Source organism: Pristis pectinata, chromosome 8 (genome assembly GCF_009764475.1).
Source record: "Pristis pectinata isolate sPriPec2 chromosome 8, sPriPec2.1.pri, whole genome shotgun sequence".
Taxonomy (NCBI): domain Eukaryota; kingdom Metazoa; phylum Chordata; class Chondrichthyes; order Rhinopristiformes; family Pristidae; genus Pristis; species Pristis pectinata.
Window position 1 is genome coordinate 33,786,210 of NC_067412.1, and position 17,346 is coordinate 33,803,555.

Consider the following 17,346-nt stretch of genomic DNA (forward strand, 5'->3'; position numbering starts at 1 on the left):
AGCATCGTGAACCAAGCACGCATGCGCAGTGCTCGACCTCTGGGTGGTGAGGTGGATGTGACGATAGGTGGAGGCGTTGGGTGGAGGATTGGCGTTGGTGGCTGCTGGTGGAGTTTTCCTTGGTTTGTAGTTGTAGTAAGGAATTGTTGGACTAATATTTAAATATTATGTACTGGAACGGTTGTTGTTCGTGCTATTACTTTAAAAAAAACTTCCTTTTTGTGTAATCTGTTTGGATTGATAGAAAAACGGTTTAATTTTGCTGCCATTTTATAACTGTTTATCTCTGAGGCTGTCATGGAATGAATTCTGTGGACCTCGTGATAGGACGTTTCCCAATTAAAGACGTGCATTGAAATCAGTTGAGCATGATTCATATTATGAAACTGGTTTCAAGTAGCAATACATTCACGATTTTCGGAATCTACGTGAAGTAGAAGATATGCTTCATAAAGATGAACCTCGTTGAGACCTTATTTAAATTTATAATGTTAGTTTCAATTTTTCAGCATGGAAAAATGCAGGAGAACAGACTTGAAGAATATAACATGATATTCTTCATGTTGCAAATTTCTTCTGTTGTTGTTTTTGTTGGGTCAATGTCTTTTTGAATCATTCATGTTTAGAAAAAAACTTAAGCACAACTAATCTATATAAAAACAGAAAATGTAGGAAAATCTCAACAGATCACTCAGCATCAGCACCGAGAAAGGGAGAAAATGAGTTAGTTTAGGTAGCAGAGAAGGAGAGGAACAAAGAAAATCTTAACAATGAGTGAAATAACGTAGCTGTTAAGGACGGTTAACCTCTTTGACTGTGTAAAATATTACTGGTGTTGTGAAGTTCAGGACATACCAGCAGGCCAGAATGTACAAATGAAAGCAAAAGGAAGAGAGAGATGGCAGGCAAAAATGTAGACTCCTCTACTCTGGAGAAATTGGGTGACACAAGAAACTGCAGCTGCTGGAATCTGGAGCAACAAACAATCTGCTGGAAGAACTCAGCAGTCCTGATGCAGGGTTTCAACCCGAAACATCGACAGTTCCTTTCCTCCCACAGATGCTGCTCAACTCGCTGAGTTCTTCCAATGGATTGTTTGCTGCTGCAGATTGGGTGATCCAGATACAAGACACTGCAGATGCTGTAATCTAGACCAAAGAAAAAATTGCTGGTGGAGATCAGCGGGTCAGAGTCCTGGTGCAGGGTCTTGACCTGAATGTCAACCATCCCTTTGCCCCTACAAATACTGCTTGACCTGCGGAGTTCGTCCAGCAATTTATTTTTTGCTACAGAATGGGCCATCGCTTTGTGAATCACCTGCACTGAGTCCGCAAGAGTGACCCATGAAGCTTCGGGTTGCCCTGCCACTTAAACTCTTCATATCATTCCCAATTGGACCTCTGTCTGTGGCCTCTTGCACTTTGATAACGAGGCCCAATGCAAGCTCGAAGAGCAATGCATCTTTCTTTTGGTCAAGTTGCAGCATATAGGACTTAATATTGAATTCGCTAAATTTAGTTAACTTGCTCTTTTTTCCTGTTTGCGTCAGGCCTGGTCATTTTTGCTTGCTATCTTTCTCTTCCTTTTTCTTTCATTTGTATATTCTAGCTTGCTGGGCATGCCCTAGGCTTTGTAACATCAGCAATATGTTACACAGACAAAGTAGTTTAACTGCCCCTTAACAGCTACATTATTTCACTCTTGTACAGAAATTTTCTTTGTTCCACCCATTGCCCTCCCCCACCTTTTCTGGCAGCAAGAATAATTTGTTTTCTCTCTTTCACAGTTCTGACAAAGGGTTTTCGACCTGCTTCTCTTTCCATTGACACTGCCAAAGTTTTTCCAGGATTTCCTGTTTTTTATTTCAACTGTCCAGTGTAAGTGCATTTTTTGATCTTTTAGTCTATAAACCTTGGCAAGAAAGTATCTAACTATGAATAATCAAGCTATTTTATTTTGCATGCTGGTGGTAAATGGGTAGAATTCTACCCATTTACCACCAGCATGCAAAATAAAATAGCTTGATTATTCATAGTTAGATACTTTCTTGCCAAGGTTTATGCTCAGTTCTTTGTCCATTTAAATATGGGATTTTGGTTTCACAGTAAACCTTAAAGGAGGTTGAAAATTTGAGGTGTGGGTGTTACTGGCCCCAAATCCATCAATGGTTTGCTGGAAAGTCCAGCTAAATGAGTGAAATATTGCTTGCTGGAATCTTGTTTTTAATTTCTTCTCTCATTCATTCTTTTCATACTGTTCTCATACAGTTACGTTGCTGAGTGAGTTCAGATCTGCATTACTATCTCTTCCAGTCAGAAAGAGTTATAAACATCCATACGAATTAGGTGCAAGAGTAGCCCATGAGGACCCTCAAGACTGCTTTGCCATTTGATAAGATCATGCCTGACCTGATTGCAACCTCAACTCAGCTTTCCCATCCGTCCATGTTAATCTTTCTATCTATAGAACCATAGAACACTACAGCACAGAAACAGGCCAATTTGGCCCTTCTAGTCTGTGCCAAAAACTTTATCCCGCTATCTCTGCCTTAAAAATATTCAAGTACTCTGCTTCCACCACCTTCTTGAGAAAGGGAGTTCCAAAGACTCTCAACCCTTTGAGAGAAAAAAAAATCATTTTACGTGAGTTAAATGGATGATCCTTTATCATGTTCCACAGCATGAATAATCCTCTCCACATTTGCCCTATAATAAACCCTTCAGAGTCTTATGTTTCAAGTGTTTTGAAGTGTCTTGCTCTTTTTAACTCCAGTGAGTGCATTTAGCTTGTCCATCCAGTCTTCATAAAACAATCTGCCTGTTCCAGGTATTAGTCCTAGAAAACTCCGAATTGATTCACATAAATGCCCTATATATCTGAAGCAAACACTCGTAATTTGCATTCTATTCCTCTAGCAATTAACAGTACAATCTGTTAGCTTTCCCAATTACTTTTTCTGCATACTGGTCTTTTGCATAATCATGCACTAGGTCAGCCAGATCCACTGTATTTCAGAGCTCTGTAATCTCTTACTGTTAGATACAATGCTTTTTTAATTTTTCCTGCCAAAATGGACAGTTTCACACACCACCATGTTGTATTCCATTTGCCAGATGTTTGCCCATGTCCTTCTCACAACTTGCCTTGCATCAGCAACAAAATCAGCATCCGTACCTTTGGTGCCTTCATTCAAGTCATTTGTATTGTAGAAAGATGAAGCTACCATGATAATGTGGTTTTGATGCATGGGGTTTGTGTTTTTTTTTCTCCAACTGGGGATGCTGCAATACTTTACCTTCAAAACAGCTTCTGGGTTAGCTTACAGTGGAAAAAATAGTATTGAATTAGGGTGATATTTGCCGCATATACATGTCTGAATAGGTGCACAAGCTATTGTATGATGCCTATAGCTTGAGTTCATTTGAAGGTTTAGAAATGGAGAAGGGTATAGAGATGAGAGTGATTTAATAAAGAGGAAACAAAAAGGAGACACAGTGAGTAGACAATTGACAGATGTGAGTTAATGTGAGGCAACAGAGTAAAAGGCAGAGTAATGAAGGAGATGGGACGTGATTTCCTCTTTGTTTCCTCTTTATTAAATCACTCTCATCTCTATACCCTTCTCCATTTCTAAACCTTCAAATGAACTCAAGCTATATGCATCATACAATAGTTTGTGCACCTATTCAGACATGTATATGTGGCAATTATCACTCTAATTCAATACTAAACATAGTAGCATGTTTAAGAGAGCAAGGAAGGTGGGGTATAAGAGACTAAAACAAAAGAATGGGAGCAGGAAGTGACAGTTAATTTCTTTCAACCTGTGCTACAATTCACAAAGGTAGGGTCTGATCTACATCAACTTCACTTCCTGTGATTTTTGTTTTCCATACCTCTCATTGCCCTGAATTCCAAACAAAACTATTGATTTTGGTTCGAATAAGTGTTCAACATTTGAGCATTCTCAGCCTTGTGGAGTTGGGAATAAAGACCCACAACACTCTCAGTGGGGGGAAAAAAAAATTCATCACTTCAGTCCTAAATATCTGGTATCTTATTTTGAGACTGTGACTACTGGTTGTAAAATCTTCATCTAGGCAAAACATCTACCCTGTCAAGCTCCTAAATAATTTTAAATGTTCTTCTAAATTCTAAGGAATATAAACTTAATCTATGTGATCTCTCCATAGAGAGCAAACCTCCTTATCTCAGTAATCAGACAAAATAACATTTGTTACATTCAATCCAAGAATGTTTTTCTTGGATAAGTAAGCTGAAACCGTACACGGTATTCTAAATGAAGAAATCAAAAACTGCAGATGTTGGAAATTCAACTTTAGATAACTCTCTCTTTCTTTCTGTTTGTATGAGACTTGGCCATCTTGTCTGCCTTTTGTATCATCTGGTCAGCTGAGCATGTCCCAGCAGGGCAGACTATACAAAATTACATACACTCTACAACATTGACAGCACTTTACACAAAGAAAGAAGCTTAATCTGATTTTAACTCCCACTTTATTTCACCTTATGTGACCAAATTGCTTTTGTTCACCCATGCCTCTCTTTCACCTTCTCTGCTGCCTAGACTACCTTCTCATTTCTGCTGAAGGGTCCCAGACCTAAAACATTAATTGTTTCTCTTCCATAGGTGCCAACTTGGCCTGCTGAGCATTTCCAGCATTTGCTTTTTTAATCCAGATATGGTCTCCTCTGAGATCCCTTTTTGATTGGATGCAGACCTTTTTGCCCATGCATTATCTGCTTGTAAAGAAGACTTATCTACCATTTGGAACATAGAACAGTAGAGCACAGGAACAGGCTCTTTGGTCCACGATGTCTATACCGCCCGTGCTGCCAATCCAAACTAATCTTACCTGCCTGCACATGGTCTATATTCCTCCATTCCCAGAATGTCATGTTTTTGTCTGAATGCCTCTTAAAAGTTGCTATTGTATCTGCTTCCACCATTTCCTATTTACTTTCCTAATTGCTTACAATAGCTGAATGTTAATTTTCATTGATTCATTTACAAGGATCCCCAGATGTCTCTGAATGCCATCATTTCAAACCTTTTTAAAGACTCCTCTATTCATATCAAAATAAATAACTTTATATACTTTTGCTCACTCAATCTTTTCATATCTCTCTGATACCCTTCTGCCCCCTTCTCAGAGCTGAGTCTGTGTTATCAACAAACTTGGATTTTAACACTTGATCCTCTTTTCTAAATCATTGATGTAGATTGTAAAAGAAAAGGATAATTCCCAAGCACTACATCTAATTACAGGTGCCAACCCAAAAATGGCCTTTTTTGGTTCTACTTCCTTTAATTCTCAATCCATGCTAATCTTATGAATCTCCTATGGCAGGTAATGAAATAAAATTTGACAATCTAAATACACTATATCCATTACTATCTCTTGAAGGCATTCCACCCACTGCCCTCCCCCCCCCCCCTTCCATCTGCCCTTCCCCTCTCCCCTAATGGTTTCTATTATCACCTTCCTTACTATTGGATTCTAGCACTGGTAGTCTTTGTTTTCCTGCTTATCACCCTCCTAGCTGTCTCCATCTTCACCCTCCCCTCCCCCCGTATGGCTCCATCTGCCCTTTTCTTGTCTGCCTCTGTCTCCCAACTCCATCCCGCCCCCTCCCCTATCTGGCTCGATTTGCTTGTCATCCTTCACCCCTCCTCAGAATACTGATCATCTACAGGCCCCTGTCTCACCACTCCCCCTCTCCTTGTGCTTACTATCTTCCCTCTCCACCCTTGATCCTGATGCAGAGTTTTAACCTGAAACGTTGACATTTCTTCTCCCTGCTTGGAGTCCCTCAAGCAGATTGTTTGTTGTTTTCCATAGTGTCCTGTTACTACATTGCAATAAAAGTAGAGCATGGCATTTTTTTTGTATTTCTCATGTCAGACTGACTGGACTGTTGTGTATTCTTTTCTCCCTCTTTGTACAATGAGGTTACATTTTACTATTATCCATCCATGGGAGCTATTATAAAGATGGTCATTGTGTTTTTTTTCAGATTTAAAGACTAATTTTCCCAAACTCACTATGAAATGCCATCATGTTATAGTCTGAGTTCTCCAAAGGCTAATTTACTACAAGATTATTATCCATCTTAAATCATTGCACAGAGCGAGACCTAAGATACACTGATCCTGGTTGGCATCTTGATATTACTGATCTAGAAAATGTACTCCATGAAACCTTGTGTGCCCAGTCAATATGAACAAATCCCCTGTAATTTCTGTATTACATCACAGTTACACACACTTCTAATTTCGTGATTTATTCTCTGTCTAACACAATTACTTTTATGGGTTCATAAAGTACCCCCACCTGTGTCTTCTGATTTTTTTTTTTGTCTTATCCCCATCCAAACAGATTTTTCAAGTTTTTTTTGAGCTAAGATTCTTTCTCCCCATTGTCTTTATCCAATTCTTTTTATTATCATAGCTGATCACCCTCCACCCCCTCAGTGCCAATCTTTTTTAAAATTTTGCCCACCTCATGTGCAGGTCAAGGATCCTGGAGTACTTGGTTCTTAACTTTGAGCTGGGGAAGAAAAGCCCTACAGATCAACAGAGGAAAAAAAACTTCTTCCTTAGGACAGGTTTAGGCTGAAAAGCGGGTTAGTCGGAAATATAAAAAAATAGACAGGCACCTAATTCATGTTTCCAAAAGTAATACTTGGATATCCTGCACTCTGTATGTTTCTGTAATAAAACTTGTTTCTAATGTCATTTAGTACACTTCTCTGTTGCAGCAGTGACATAAATGTGCTGATTACGTTTTCTGCAGTGTTGTGTAACTTCCCTTTCTGTCTTCTGCTGCCGAGTCTATTAAACTGTGGTTGTTTGGGGTTGGAAATTATATCCTCTGGAAGGTCTTTGTTACAAGCAAAGTAATGATGAACAAATAGAAGAGATTAGTTTCTGCTGTCTGGATATTCTTTTAATTGATGTTTACAGTAACAAAAGGGTTTATGTTATGTATGATTTTTAAATTCCATTTTTAACCTTTACAGGAAGCATATTGGCAAGTTGAGAAGAGTTGCTCAAAGAGAGGGAAGAAAAACTGGGTCTGACTAAGAAACCCAGCTATTCCTATTGTGATGTAGACTAGGAAAATGACAGAAAACAAAGATTTAGAGGCAGAGATACATCCTCTGAAAAATGAAGAAGTCAGAACTCAAGACTCAAATGAAGCTCCTGACAAGCCCAAAGAAACCAAGTCCAAGAAGCTTACAAAATTTGGTCAGCTTTCCCAGTGGAGAACTGCTGCCTTTTTCTTGGTGTTATTTTTATGCCTGATTGTGGTATTTGCATTTTCCTTCATAATTCCTTGCCCAGTGCGGCCTTCATCACAAAGGGCATGGATCAGAACATTTGAAAATGCAGGTAACGTTAAATGTGTTCCTTATCATGCCAGGGTCTTGGATAATTATGTTAACATGCAAAATAATAAGAACAATATACATTTATGTGTTTATCATTTTAAAGAAATATTTTTTGTATGTTACATTTTAAATTTTCTTTGTTAGTTTTATAGACAAGTCATTATCCCCCTTTCAAGTGTTCTAAAATCAGTTTGGTCATAATTTACTTGACTTCTTGATATTTGAGAAGATGTAAAAAAAAAGTTGAATTCATTAAACAGAAATAAGATCTTGAAACCTGAAAATATTTTTGTCATTTATCTTATTTCAGTAACTTACCCTTTTCTCACACTGTGGGATGCGAACAAAGACAAAGTTGCAGATGTGATGTTTGTATTCAAGGATTCCAACAACACTAACAATGGATCATGTGTATATGAGGGTAAGGGACTACTGTAATTGTGTGTGACATTTTTGTTTTGCTTCTTTATTATGTTGGTGCTCAGAATTCTGGATCACTGAAGTTTGCTGTTAACTTGATCCTTCACCGTAATTATTTAGATTGCTACTCCACAAGGCTTTTCATATTTAAATTAAACTGGCTGTTTATGTATTGAAGTTCATAATCAGGAATCTTTTGGTATGTTATTGATAGTGAACCTAACAATATCCTCTTCCTTTGGTGTCATCACCAACTGGCTTTCTACTTTTCTGTTCATTCAAATATAATTTGAAGGCAGCATAACTAAAATTTGAAGTTTTCTAATTTGGACTATTCTGCATGAAGGGAGAAAGAAAATATAACTTTTTTTTCTGAAAAATATATATTGGCATATTATGAAAACTTGCAGTTAATTTCTGTATATCACAACCTCAGACAAACAATTTACATTTTTCTGTTGCAAACTTTTCCTTGTAAATTCTCCCTTATTTAGCGATGGGCTAAAACTCATGACACATAAACTCATGACAGTAAACAATCTAACCCACTTTTAGCTAGAGAATTAAAAACAAAAGTACTTCTACTTCTGGAGATTATTTTATTATATTAGCATATCTAAACGATGAAAATACAAAGTAGGTGTGCTTGTAAACCGGTTGGGTTACAATATTACTGAGTATTTCCTACTTTGAAATTTTTCATCTTCTTTCTTCATAATCTTACTAAACTTGAACCGCAAAGGAGAAGTAACATGTTTATAGTGCTTTTTAATTTCCATGTCTGCATGTAAATGCTCAAAGGTATAATAGTTATTTCCCAGTTGAATTTTATTCTGTATCTTGCTTTTTCAGAGGGCCTTTCTATTCCTTGTGCACACTTAACTCTTCTCTCTGGAACAAATGGGAGTCTCCTCTGGAAGAGAGCTATAGCAGAGGATATTCAACACGTTCAATGTGGGGTACAAAATCTCAGTGGTACAAAGTCTTCAGGGTGCCTAGTTATTGGAATCCCTCATTATCTTACTGCAATCAGTTCTTCTGGTATATATTTAAAATAGATTTAACTTCATAATATTGTTCTCTGAAGGACTCTATCTGAAACACTCTGAATAGCTATAGAAATGAAATCATGGAGCAATTATTTAAATAAATTAATTAAACTAAAATTTCTGTAAATAGGAAAAGGTGCATAATTTATTAATAAAAACTGGAGAATGGGGAGATTTTTATTCAAGGTATTAAGATGCCAATGCATAGGGATGATGGGAGAGTTTAGAGGAGTAGGAGAGGGATAAGAGATGGGGTGCATGCAGAACTGTGAAGAAACCGAGATTGGAGAGAAGGTAAGAATGTGGAGAGAAATAGTGGGGGATGGCAAATTTTCAACTGGATAAGGACTGGACTGTGATATGTCCTTCCTTAGGCTTGGAGATATTCTTCTGATAATGGTGGCCAGAGAATATTTGAGGAACCACCCTGCTCTCCCCAGCTTCTGACTTTTTATGGTTAGGAATGAGGAGGCTGGTAGTGACATCCTTCCATATGTGAACTATTTCTCTGCTCACTGAGGAGAGGATATCTTCTATTCATTGAGAGAGGTGAGGTGTAACGTTCTATGGACTTTTGATTTTGTGCCATAGAAATACTTGGCATTGTATATGTTAAAATGCTACCACAAATAATTATACAGAATTCCAGAGATGGAAAATAATGCTTATGATTAAATAAAAGTATTTGATACAAAATGTGTAGGAACATTCAGAATCGTGGATTAAGGGGACATTATTCTAGAATCAAGACATTTATAACTGAAATCAGTAGGCATTTTGCATGCACAATGTAGTAGAAATATTGGAACATGTTTCCCAACAACAACTATTTCCCACCCATCTCCAAGCCAAAAAGCAATAAAATTGCAGACACTGGAAATCTGAAATAAAACAGGAAAGGATAAAAATACTTTGCAGGTCAGGCAATGTCCGTGGAGAGAGAAAAACGGTTACCTCTTAAGATCAGTGACCTTTCTCATGACTAGTAACTGAATTTGAGTTTCAGGATAGCTATGACTTGAAGGGTGGCACAACACACTTGGAGCAGCCTGTTGTCTTCTATCCTAGTTTTAATTGAACGACTTTGCACCAATCCATTAAATTCATTGGCTATACTTCATTGTAGTTCAACATAGTTTAAAGTTATGACTGATTCTGAAACATTCCTGTATGTAGGACCCCTGCAGATCTTAGCTCGAATCAGTCTTAAATTTCATGTCAATTACTTAAAGGGAAAGTATGATCACAAAACATGTATATTATTTTATAACCATAAATTATGCAAATAGATTAGCATTCAGAAGTGTGAAAGTGGATGTTACAGAAGATAATATTGACAAACAAAATCAAGTAATACCTGATATGCTTTATAAAAGGAAATAGATTTAAGAGACAAATAGGGCCATTTTGAAACAAAAAGGTAATATGAGTATGGAGAATGATATGGGTTTTGAAGTTATACAACCAGTGTGAAGTGACAGATATGAACATAGCAAGGAAATATTAAGGGGTTCTTTAAAAGTGAGTAAATCATTAGAGTTTGAAATAACATACCCCAATTGGCCAGATATTTGGCTGCTTCTATGCAGTAGATTTCTGTGATTCTATAAGATGTGATGCCCTTCTGGAAGTTTCCAAGTGCTGTGTATAATAGACCATGTTAACCTGGGCTTTGCTTCCACTTCCTGTGGAATGCTCATGATCATAGCTGCCTTTTGGAATCGCATAACTCCCAATATATCGGAGACCTCACTGCTGTGGCAAGGTGGAGCCTGTCGGGCCGTGCAAACCGAGCCCATAGAGTCATACAGCATGGAAACAAGCCCTTTGGCCCAACTCGTGCATCCCGACTGTTAGCAGCGAGCAAGGCCCATCTACCCATGTTTGGCCTATAGCCCTCTAAATACCTCCTATCTATGTAGTTATCTATATGTTTTTTAAATTTTGCTAATGTGCCTGTCTCAACCACTATTTCTGGCAGCTCATTCCAAATATACACCACCCTTTGCATGAAGGAGCCACCCCTGATGTCCCTTTTAAATCTCTCACCTCTGATCTTAAGCCTATGCCCTCTTGTTTTAACACCCTCGCCCTGGAGAAAAAGACTATGTGCTTTCACCCTGTCTATGCCCCTCATTATATTGTAAATCTCTATCAGGTCATCCCTCACTCTCCTACATTCCAGGGAATAAAGTCCTATTCAACGCAACCTCTCCTTGTAACTCAGGCCCCCAAGTCCAGGCAACATACTGGTAAGTCTTTTCTGCACTCTTTCTAGTTTAATAAGATCTTTCCTATAATAGGGCAACCAAAACTACATAATACTCCAAGTACGGCCTCACCAAAGTCTTAAATAACTGCAACATAACTTCCCAACTCCTATACTCAATGCCCTGATTGAAGGCCAGTGTGCCATTCGTCGTCCTCACCACCCTATCTACCTGTGACGCTGCTTTCAGCGAACTATGCACCTACACTCCTAGGTCCCTCTGTTCCATAACACTCCCCAGGGCCCTACCATTCACTATACAAGTCCTACTCTGATTTGATCTCCCAAAATGCAATACATCACATTTATGTGGATTGAAAGCCATTTACCAGTCCTCAGCCCACATACCTAGCTGATCTAGATGTCCCTGTAATTTTTCATTAGCTTCTACACTATCTACAACACCACCTATTTTAGTATCATCCACAGACTTACTAACCATGCCTTGTATATTCACACCCAAATCATTTATATAAATTACAAACAACAAAGGTCCCAACAATAACCCATCTGGCACACCACTAAACACAGGCATCCAGTCTGAGAAACAACCCTCGATCATCACCCTCTGCTTCCTACCACTGCACCATTTATGAATCCAATCCGCTATCTCCTCTGGATCCCATGTGATCTAATCTTCCAGACCAACCTGCCATGAGGGACCTTGTCAAAGGCTATGCTCCCAAACTGCACTGATGGCCTTCTGTTAAAATAAATGTAAGTAACTAAGTTTGGTTAAAATTAAAACATTATTTTAAAATATGTCTTTAATTACCTTTTTTTTAAAGGGCTGAAAACAAACCAGTTAGCTTTACTTACTTTTATAGTGAACCTAGGGGTGTTTCACAAGCTCGGATGTGCTGCACTGCACAGGCATGAAGCCCAGAATTGAATGACGTATGGTGAGCTAACTAGTGGTTCCCTATGATCTGGCCTATTATATTTTAAATAATTTTTTTTAGATTTTATCACAAGTTACACAACATTCATTTCAGGTACCTTATTTTTGTACTATTTCCGCCTTAATGCCATATCAGAAAATGTAAAAGTTAAGATTTTGATGGCTTAATTATGTGAGAAGTGGATAATCCAATGTGTTGAATACTAGTCAATTTCTAAAACTAACCTAAACCTATACTTGGCATTTGATTTTTGTGAATACTTAAAATTTTGTCTTGTGTGTTGTATTTAAGGAGAAACATTGTGGAGACTCAATACCAGCCTTGCTGCTGACCTTTCTGTGATTGGTCCTGCACTGGTACTTCCAGATCTGGATGGTGATGAAATTGGAGATCTTTTGCTGTTTTTTGTACCTGATGATCAGGTATGGGAATTAATTACTTCTGACTGTTATGAGGTGAACATCTGTGGTTGAAACTGTAATAATTAGTTTTGCCTTTCTTTAAGTTATGATTTGTAGAAGCCCTCAAAAGTCATTATGGCACAGGAGATAGCCACATGGCCATTCGTGCCATGCTAGAATTTTGTAGAACAATCCTGTTTTCATTCTCCTGCTCTGGCTCCATAGCCCTGCAGATTTATTTCCCTCATGCTTAACTACTTTTCTTCTGAAATCATTGATGGTGTCTGCTTCTGTGACTCGTATAGGCTAAGAATACCAGTTTGATACCACTTGCTGTGAAAAGAAAATAAGAGTTCTTCCTTGCATTCCCCCATATTTTTTGCCCAAAACCTTAAATCTGTGTCCACTAATCCTTGTATTATCAGCTCATGAGAACAGCTTTTGCATTGGCTACCTTGTCTAGACCTGTTGTAATGTCATACACATCTATTAAATCTCTTCTCAACTTCCTGTGCTCCAAGGAAAACCCATTCTCCAACTAAACCTTATTGCTAAAATCTCTTATTTACATCATCTCAAATACCTGAGGACCCTTCCTGAAGTGTAGTGCTCAGGACCAAATGAGATTTTCCAGTAGCTTAACCAGGACTTTCTAAAGGTCTTTTCTAACTTCCTGGTCTTTTTATTCAGTGTGTCTATTTATGAAATGCAAGATGCCATGTGTTTTGCTGACTACTGTCTCATTATGTTCTGCCACCTTCAAAGATCAATGCACTTAACCCCCAGTCCCTCTGTTCTTGCACAACTCTTTAGAACTGTGACATATGGTCTGGTCTGTGTTGCCTCTCACCATCCCTTCTGCTAGTACATCACCTCATTTCTGTGTTAAATTCCATCTGCCACTTGCCTGCACATTCTTCTGGCCTATCTGCCTCTTGCAGCTGTTGATTGATAAACCTCTAAGCTTGGTATCATTGGACTGCCATGTAAATGTCAATATTTTTCAATGTCATTTATTAAAAGAAAAACACTGGTTCTGGCATTGACTCTTGGGGAACACTACACTCTATCATCCTCTAGTCTAAAAATAAACACAATAATTCATGGTCTTTCTTTTTATTCAAGCTGATACTGACCCTTGTATTCCATGAGCTTCAATTTTGTTATCTAGCCTCCTGAGGTACTTTGTCAAATGCTTTCTTAAAATCCATGTGCATAACATCCAATGCATTCCCTTCATCAAGTTTTTCTTTTACTTCAAATGTGACTAGCCTTTTACAAATCTAAGCTGGCTGTCCTTATTTAATTCAAACCTTTCCAAAGCTCTGTAAATTTTTTGCTGATTATAATTTCTAAAACCTTACCCACCACTAAATATTAAAGTAACAGGCTTGTTACTAGGAATGTCCTGGCACTCCTTGTTGAAAAAGATGCCACAATTGTTACCTCTCAGCTCGCTCTTGCTGTCAGTGCACACCTTTCCTCCTCCTAAGTTTTCATGTTATGGCTTTGGAAAGATCCTATTATTTTCCAAACTAATTTTCTCTGTTTCAGTAGATATTTCATCTGTGAATACAAACAGCAGCAACCACTGAAGCAGAATACAGTGCAGGAATGATATCTTAGCTCTTTGAACTGGTAGAAGTGATAAATACCCTTCCTGACTGACCAGAATGTATCAGGGACCAGTCTTTCCAGTCCATCAAGAACTTTGAACCTCTTGAAGGTGAAGTTGGCCTTGCACGTCAAGGAATTGTCAGGATGGGGCTGCGTGAAAGGAATTTGCATTTGGACATCACTATACTTAGTTAACAGTAACCTTGACGCACTGTTTAAAGAAGGGTCACACACCTTAATCTTCTGCTTGGTCAGAACAGGAACATTTCTACCAGTGGTCATAATGTAGATGCCATTAGCTAAATATAATTAGTGGGATAAGAAAAGAAAATGTTTGAGATACTCGCCACACGCTCCAGCATCTGTGGAGAGAGAAACAGAGTTGACATTTCAGATGTGCCTGTTTTTATTTCCGATTGAGCATTTGCAGTTTTTTGCTTATTAAATAGAAACTTGTCTCTACTTTTTTTCTGAAGCTGATGCAGGCCCAAGAATTCAAATTGAATTAATTTGATGCTGAACATTCTTGTGTATTGAGGCTCAATCTTCATAGCCCTCCAGATGAAGGCAATACCATGGGATCATTTATATAAAGAACTATCAATGTACTTGCTAATTTTCCATTACTACATTAGCTACAAGCACTTACATTTTTTTGATTCTATGTAGATGGCTGCATTGAATATAAATTGCAGATAACATATGCATTTGGAGTGAGTTTTCTGTTATCTTCCAGGGTACCTCTGTTAATAAGTTGATCTTCTTGTTAATATCTGGAAAGAGCGGAGATCCCATTGGTCAAAAAGTGTATCACAATATTACCAAAGGTTTAATGCCTTCCAGTCCGTTGATTCATATTACCAATACTGGAGCCTACTATATTCTCTTTATTCAAGGTAACTGACAAAATAACATATTTCTATTTGTTAATTTTCATTTTTAATTTCTTGAAAAGCTATGCTTCATTCTCGGATACATTGATAAGGCTCTTGAATACTTTACCTAATTCCTCATTCTTCAGGTGGGCCCAAACACCAATTGTTGGATTATTTGACAAAGAGGCAGCTGTGGTAAAACTTGCCTCCATGTATGGTTGGTAGTATTGGCAGAGATCATTGTAGGCCTTTGTTGGAGTCCAGTGGCTGTCCTTCTAGGCCTATTTCACTTATACTTCACTGGAGTACAATGTTAAGCTATTAGAGATGCATCTGTTTTGTTGAGATGTTAAACTTCTGCCCTATCTGCCTATTTTTGTGAAAAATGTTTGAGAAATTCTCTTAAGAGCTTAGCCAACATTCATTTTCAACAGACACAATCAAAATAAATTATCAAACTATTTATCTCATTGTTTGATGCTGTCTTCATTCAGAAAATATGTGTAATTGAACTTCAAAATTTATTAATTGGTTTTACAATGCTTGGTCATGTTTTGGGGATGTAAAGGTTTTCCAGAAATTCTTAAATCCAACACCTTCCTGACGGATTGTGATTAATGTGCTGTGAACATTAGGGTTAAGGTTAGTTGCAACTAATTGTAGATTTACAATTTTACCCTGATTTCAGTTGTAAATCTTTAATTTTCCTGGACTTAATCAATCAATCAATCAATTCAACACAACATTGAATTACAGCTACCTTGTGATGCTGCAACACAGACAGGTGCATGCTAAATACCAAAAGCAGTATATTGTAGTCAGAGGAAAATGATCCTACAAATCAGAGAAAAAATATCCTACCATCAGCTCTGGTACAGCCTACCAAGCACATGCTGGGAACTAGCTTGAAGTATTTTAAGCAACTTTACTCAAAAATCCCATATAGATGGCTGCTATTCATGATCTCTACAATCATACATTCAAATATCCAGCCAGGTTGGTTCACCAGAAAGTATATAGATATTATGAAGTTTTTGGTTCTGATAAAATCTCATTTCTGTTACTGAAGATTTACATACGAGCTTCCACCTGCCTAAACCAAGTGAGATTATGACAATATCCTTTGTTTGCCAACATGGAAAATTGCCTAAGTTTGCACTACCTTCAAACTTTGTCAAGGTCCACCCAATCAATCTCTTTCCAACTCACCCAGAACCTGCTCTGTTCAGGTTCCAGCAGAAGTCCTGAACTAATGATGGTGTCAAAGCCTTATTTTGGAAAAGGACGTTTGCATCAATTTCTGAGGAGAGTTGGATGGGGTTGGCATTAAGGTAACGTTTGATCAAATCTAGTACTGGGGAGCTCCATAAATATTGAAGTTGAATGGAGTTCCTTCAAAAAGTCACCTATTAGTTGGTATTATATCTAATAAAGCAGAAATATAATCACTAAGACCCTACCTAAATTGCAGGTTGAATGTCTAAAAAAAAGTCTGAGTTACAGACAGTAAGAAGGCAGCTTAAATTATATAAACCTTCTCTACATCTGTAAATCAAAAAGTCTTTTATACTTGCTAACAACAGTGATGTCATGTGGCTCTACATTGATCATAAGCTTTCAGTGATCCATGCACTGTAAAATTATATTGGATAAGAAGATGTAAATAGTGCGAGACTGGTAGGGCTATCACTGAAGTAGATTGGGTTGAGAGGAGATCCAATAAAGGTTTTTTAACATTTATTATTTCTTCCCTCCATCTTTCTCCCTTCCAGCATTTGATAGTTTTTCCTTATTCATCCTATCTGTGGTTGTAAACTGGGTGATGACTGTTACTGCAAGAGTGAGGACAAGTACTGCATTTTCTTTAAAGAAGCAGAATACTGATCTATTTGTTCAGGAAATTGTGATAGTAAAGCACCATTTAGCCAATCCTAAGTAAACTTCTTTAGTTCCTGTAAGTAGCCTAAACCTGCTTGTGCAAAGCAACTCCCAGCAATGTGATAATGACCAGGCAATCAATTATTAGTGATGTTAACTGAAGTATAAATATTGGACAAGATTCCAGGGGTAACACTCCTATTTCATAGCAAGGTGATTGGTAAATATGTCTGGAATGTTGCCACCTACTTATCTTTATATGCAGATCACAGACCATCTAGTGCATGGAGATAAAATAGCAAATTAATTTTCTAAATTTCCAGGAAATGTGCAAGGAGTGGCACTAAAAGATATTTATGCTCAAGCAACTGGACTACCACTTTTAACATCAAAACTAAATCCAATATTAAAGAAATCAGATCCCGAGTGGGAGAAAAAGACCGATACCATGTCTGGAATGGTAGAAGTATACCGGTGAGTTTCTGTTTGTGCATAGCCAATGTTAGGTTATTATTACCA

General features: G+C 37.7%; 1 protein-coding gene across 4 annotated transcripts in view; it reads left to right on the forward strand.

Moving 5' to 3' along the window:
* The first annotated feature begins 48 nt into the window (after positions 1–48).
* The window catches only part of fam234a (family with sequence similarity 234 member A), a 29,086-nt gene continuing 11,788 nt past the window's right edge, over positions 49–17,346 (forward strand). Inside the window, exons 1-8 of one of the 4 annotated variants that reach the window (XM_052022229.1) lie at positions 58–122; positions 1,787–1,877; positions 7,045–7,417; positions 7,727–7,837; positions 8,689–8,877; positions 12,348–12,478; positions 14,811–14,970; positions 17,151–17,301. In XM_052022229.1, the coding sequence (XP_051878189.1) occupies positions 7,147–7,417; positions 7,727–7,837; positions 8,689–8,877; positions 12,348–12,478; positions 14,811–14,970; positions 17,151–17,301 (1,013 nt within the window). In that variant the 5' untranslated portion in view covers positions 58–122; positions 1,787–1,877; positions 7,045–7,146. Of the gene's footprint in view, positions 136–1,786; positions 1,878–6,860; positions 6,922–7,044; positions 7,418–7,726; positions 7,838–8,688; positions 8,878–12,347; positions 12,479–14,810; positions 14,971–17,150; positions 17,302–17,346 lie in introns of those variants that run through there. The other 3 variants (XM_052022226.1, XM_052022227.1, XM_052022228.1) reach the window with 3 other exon arrangements.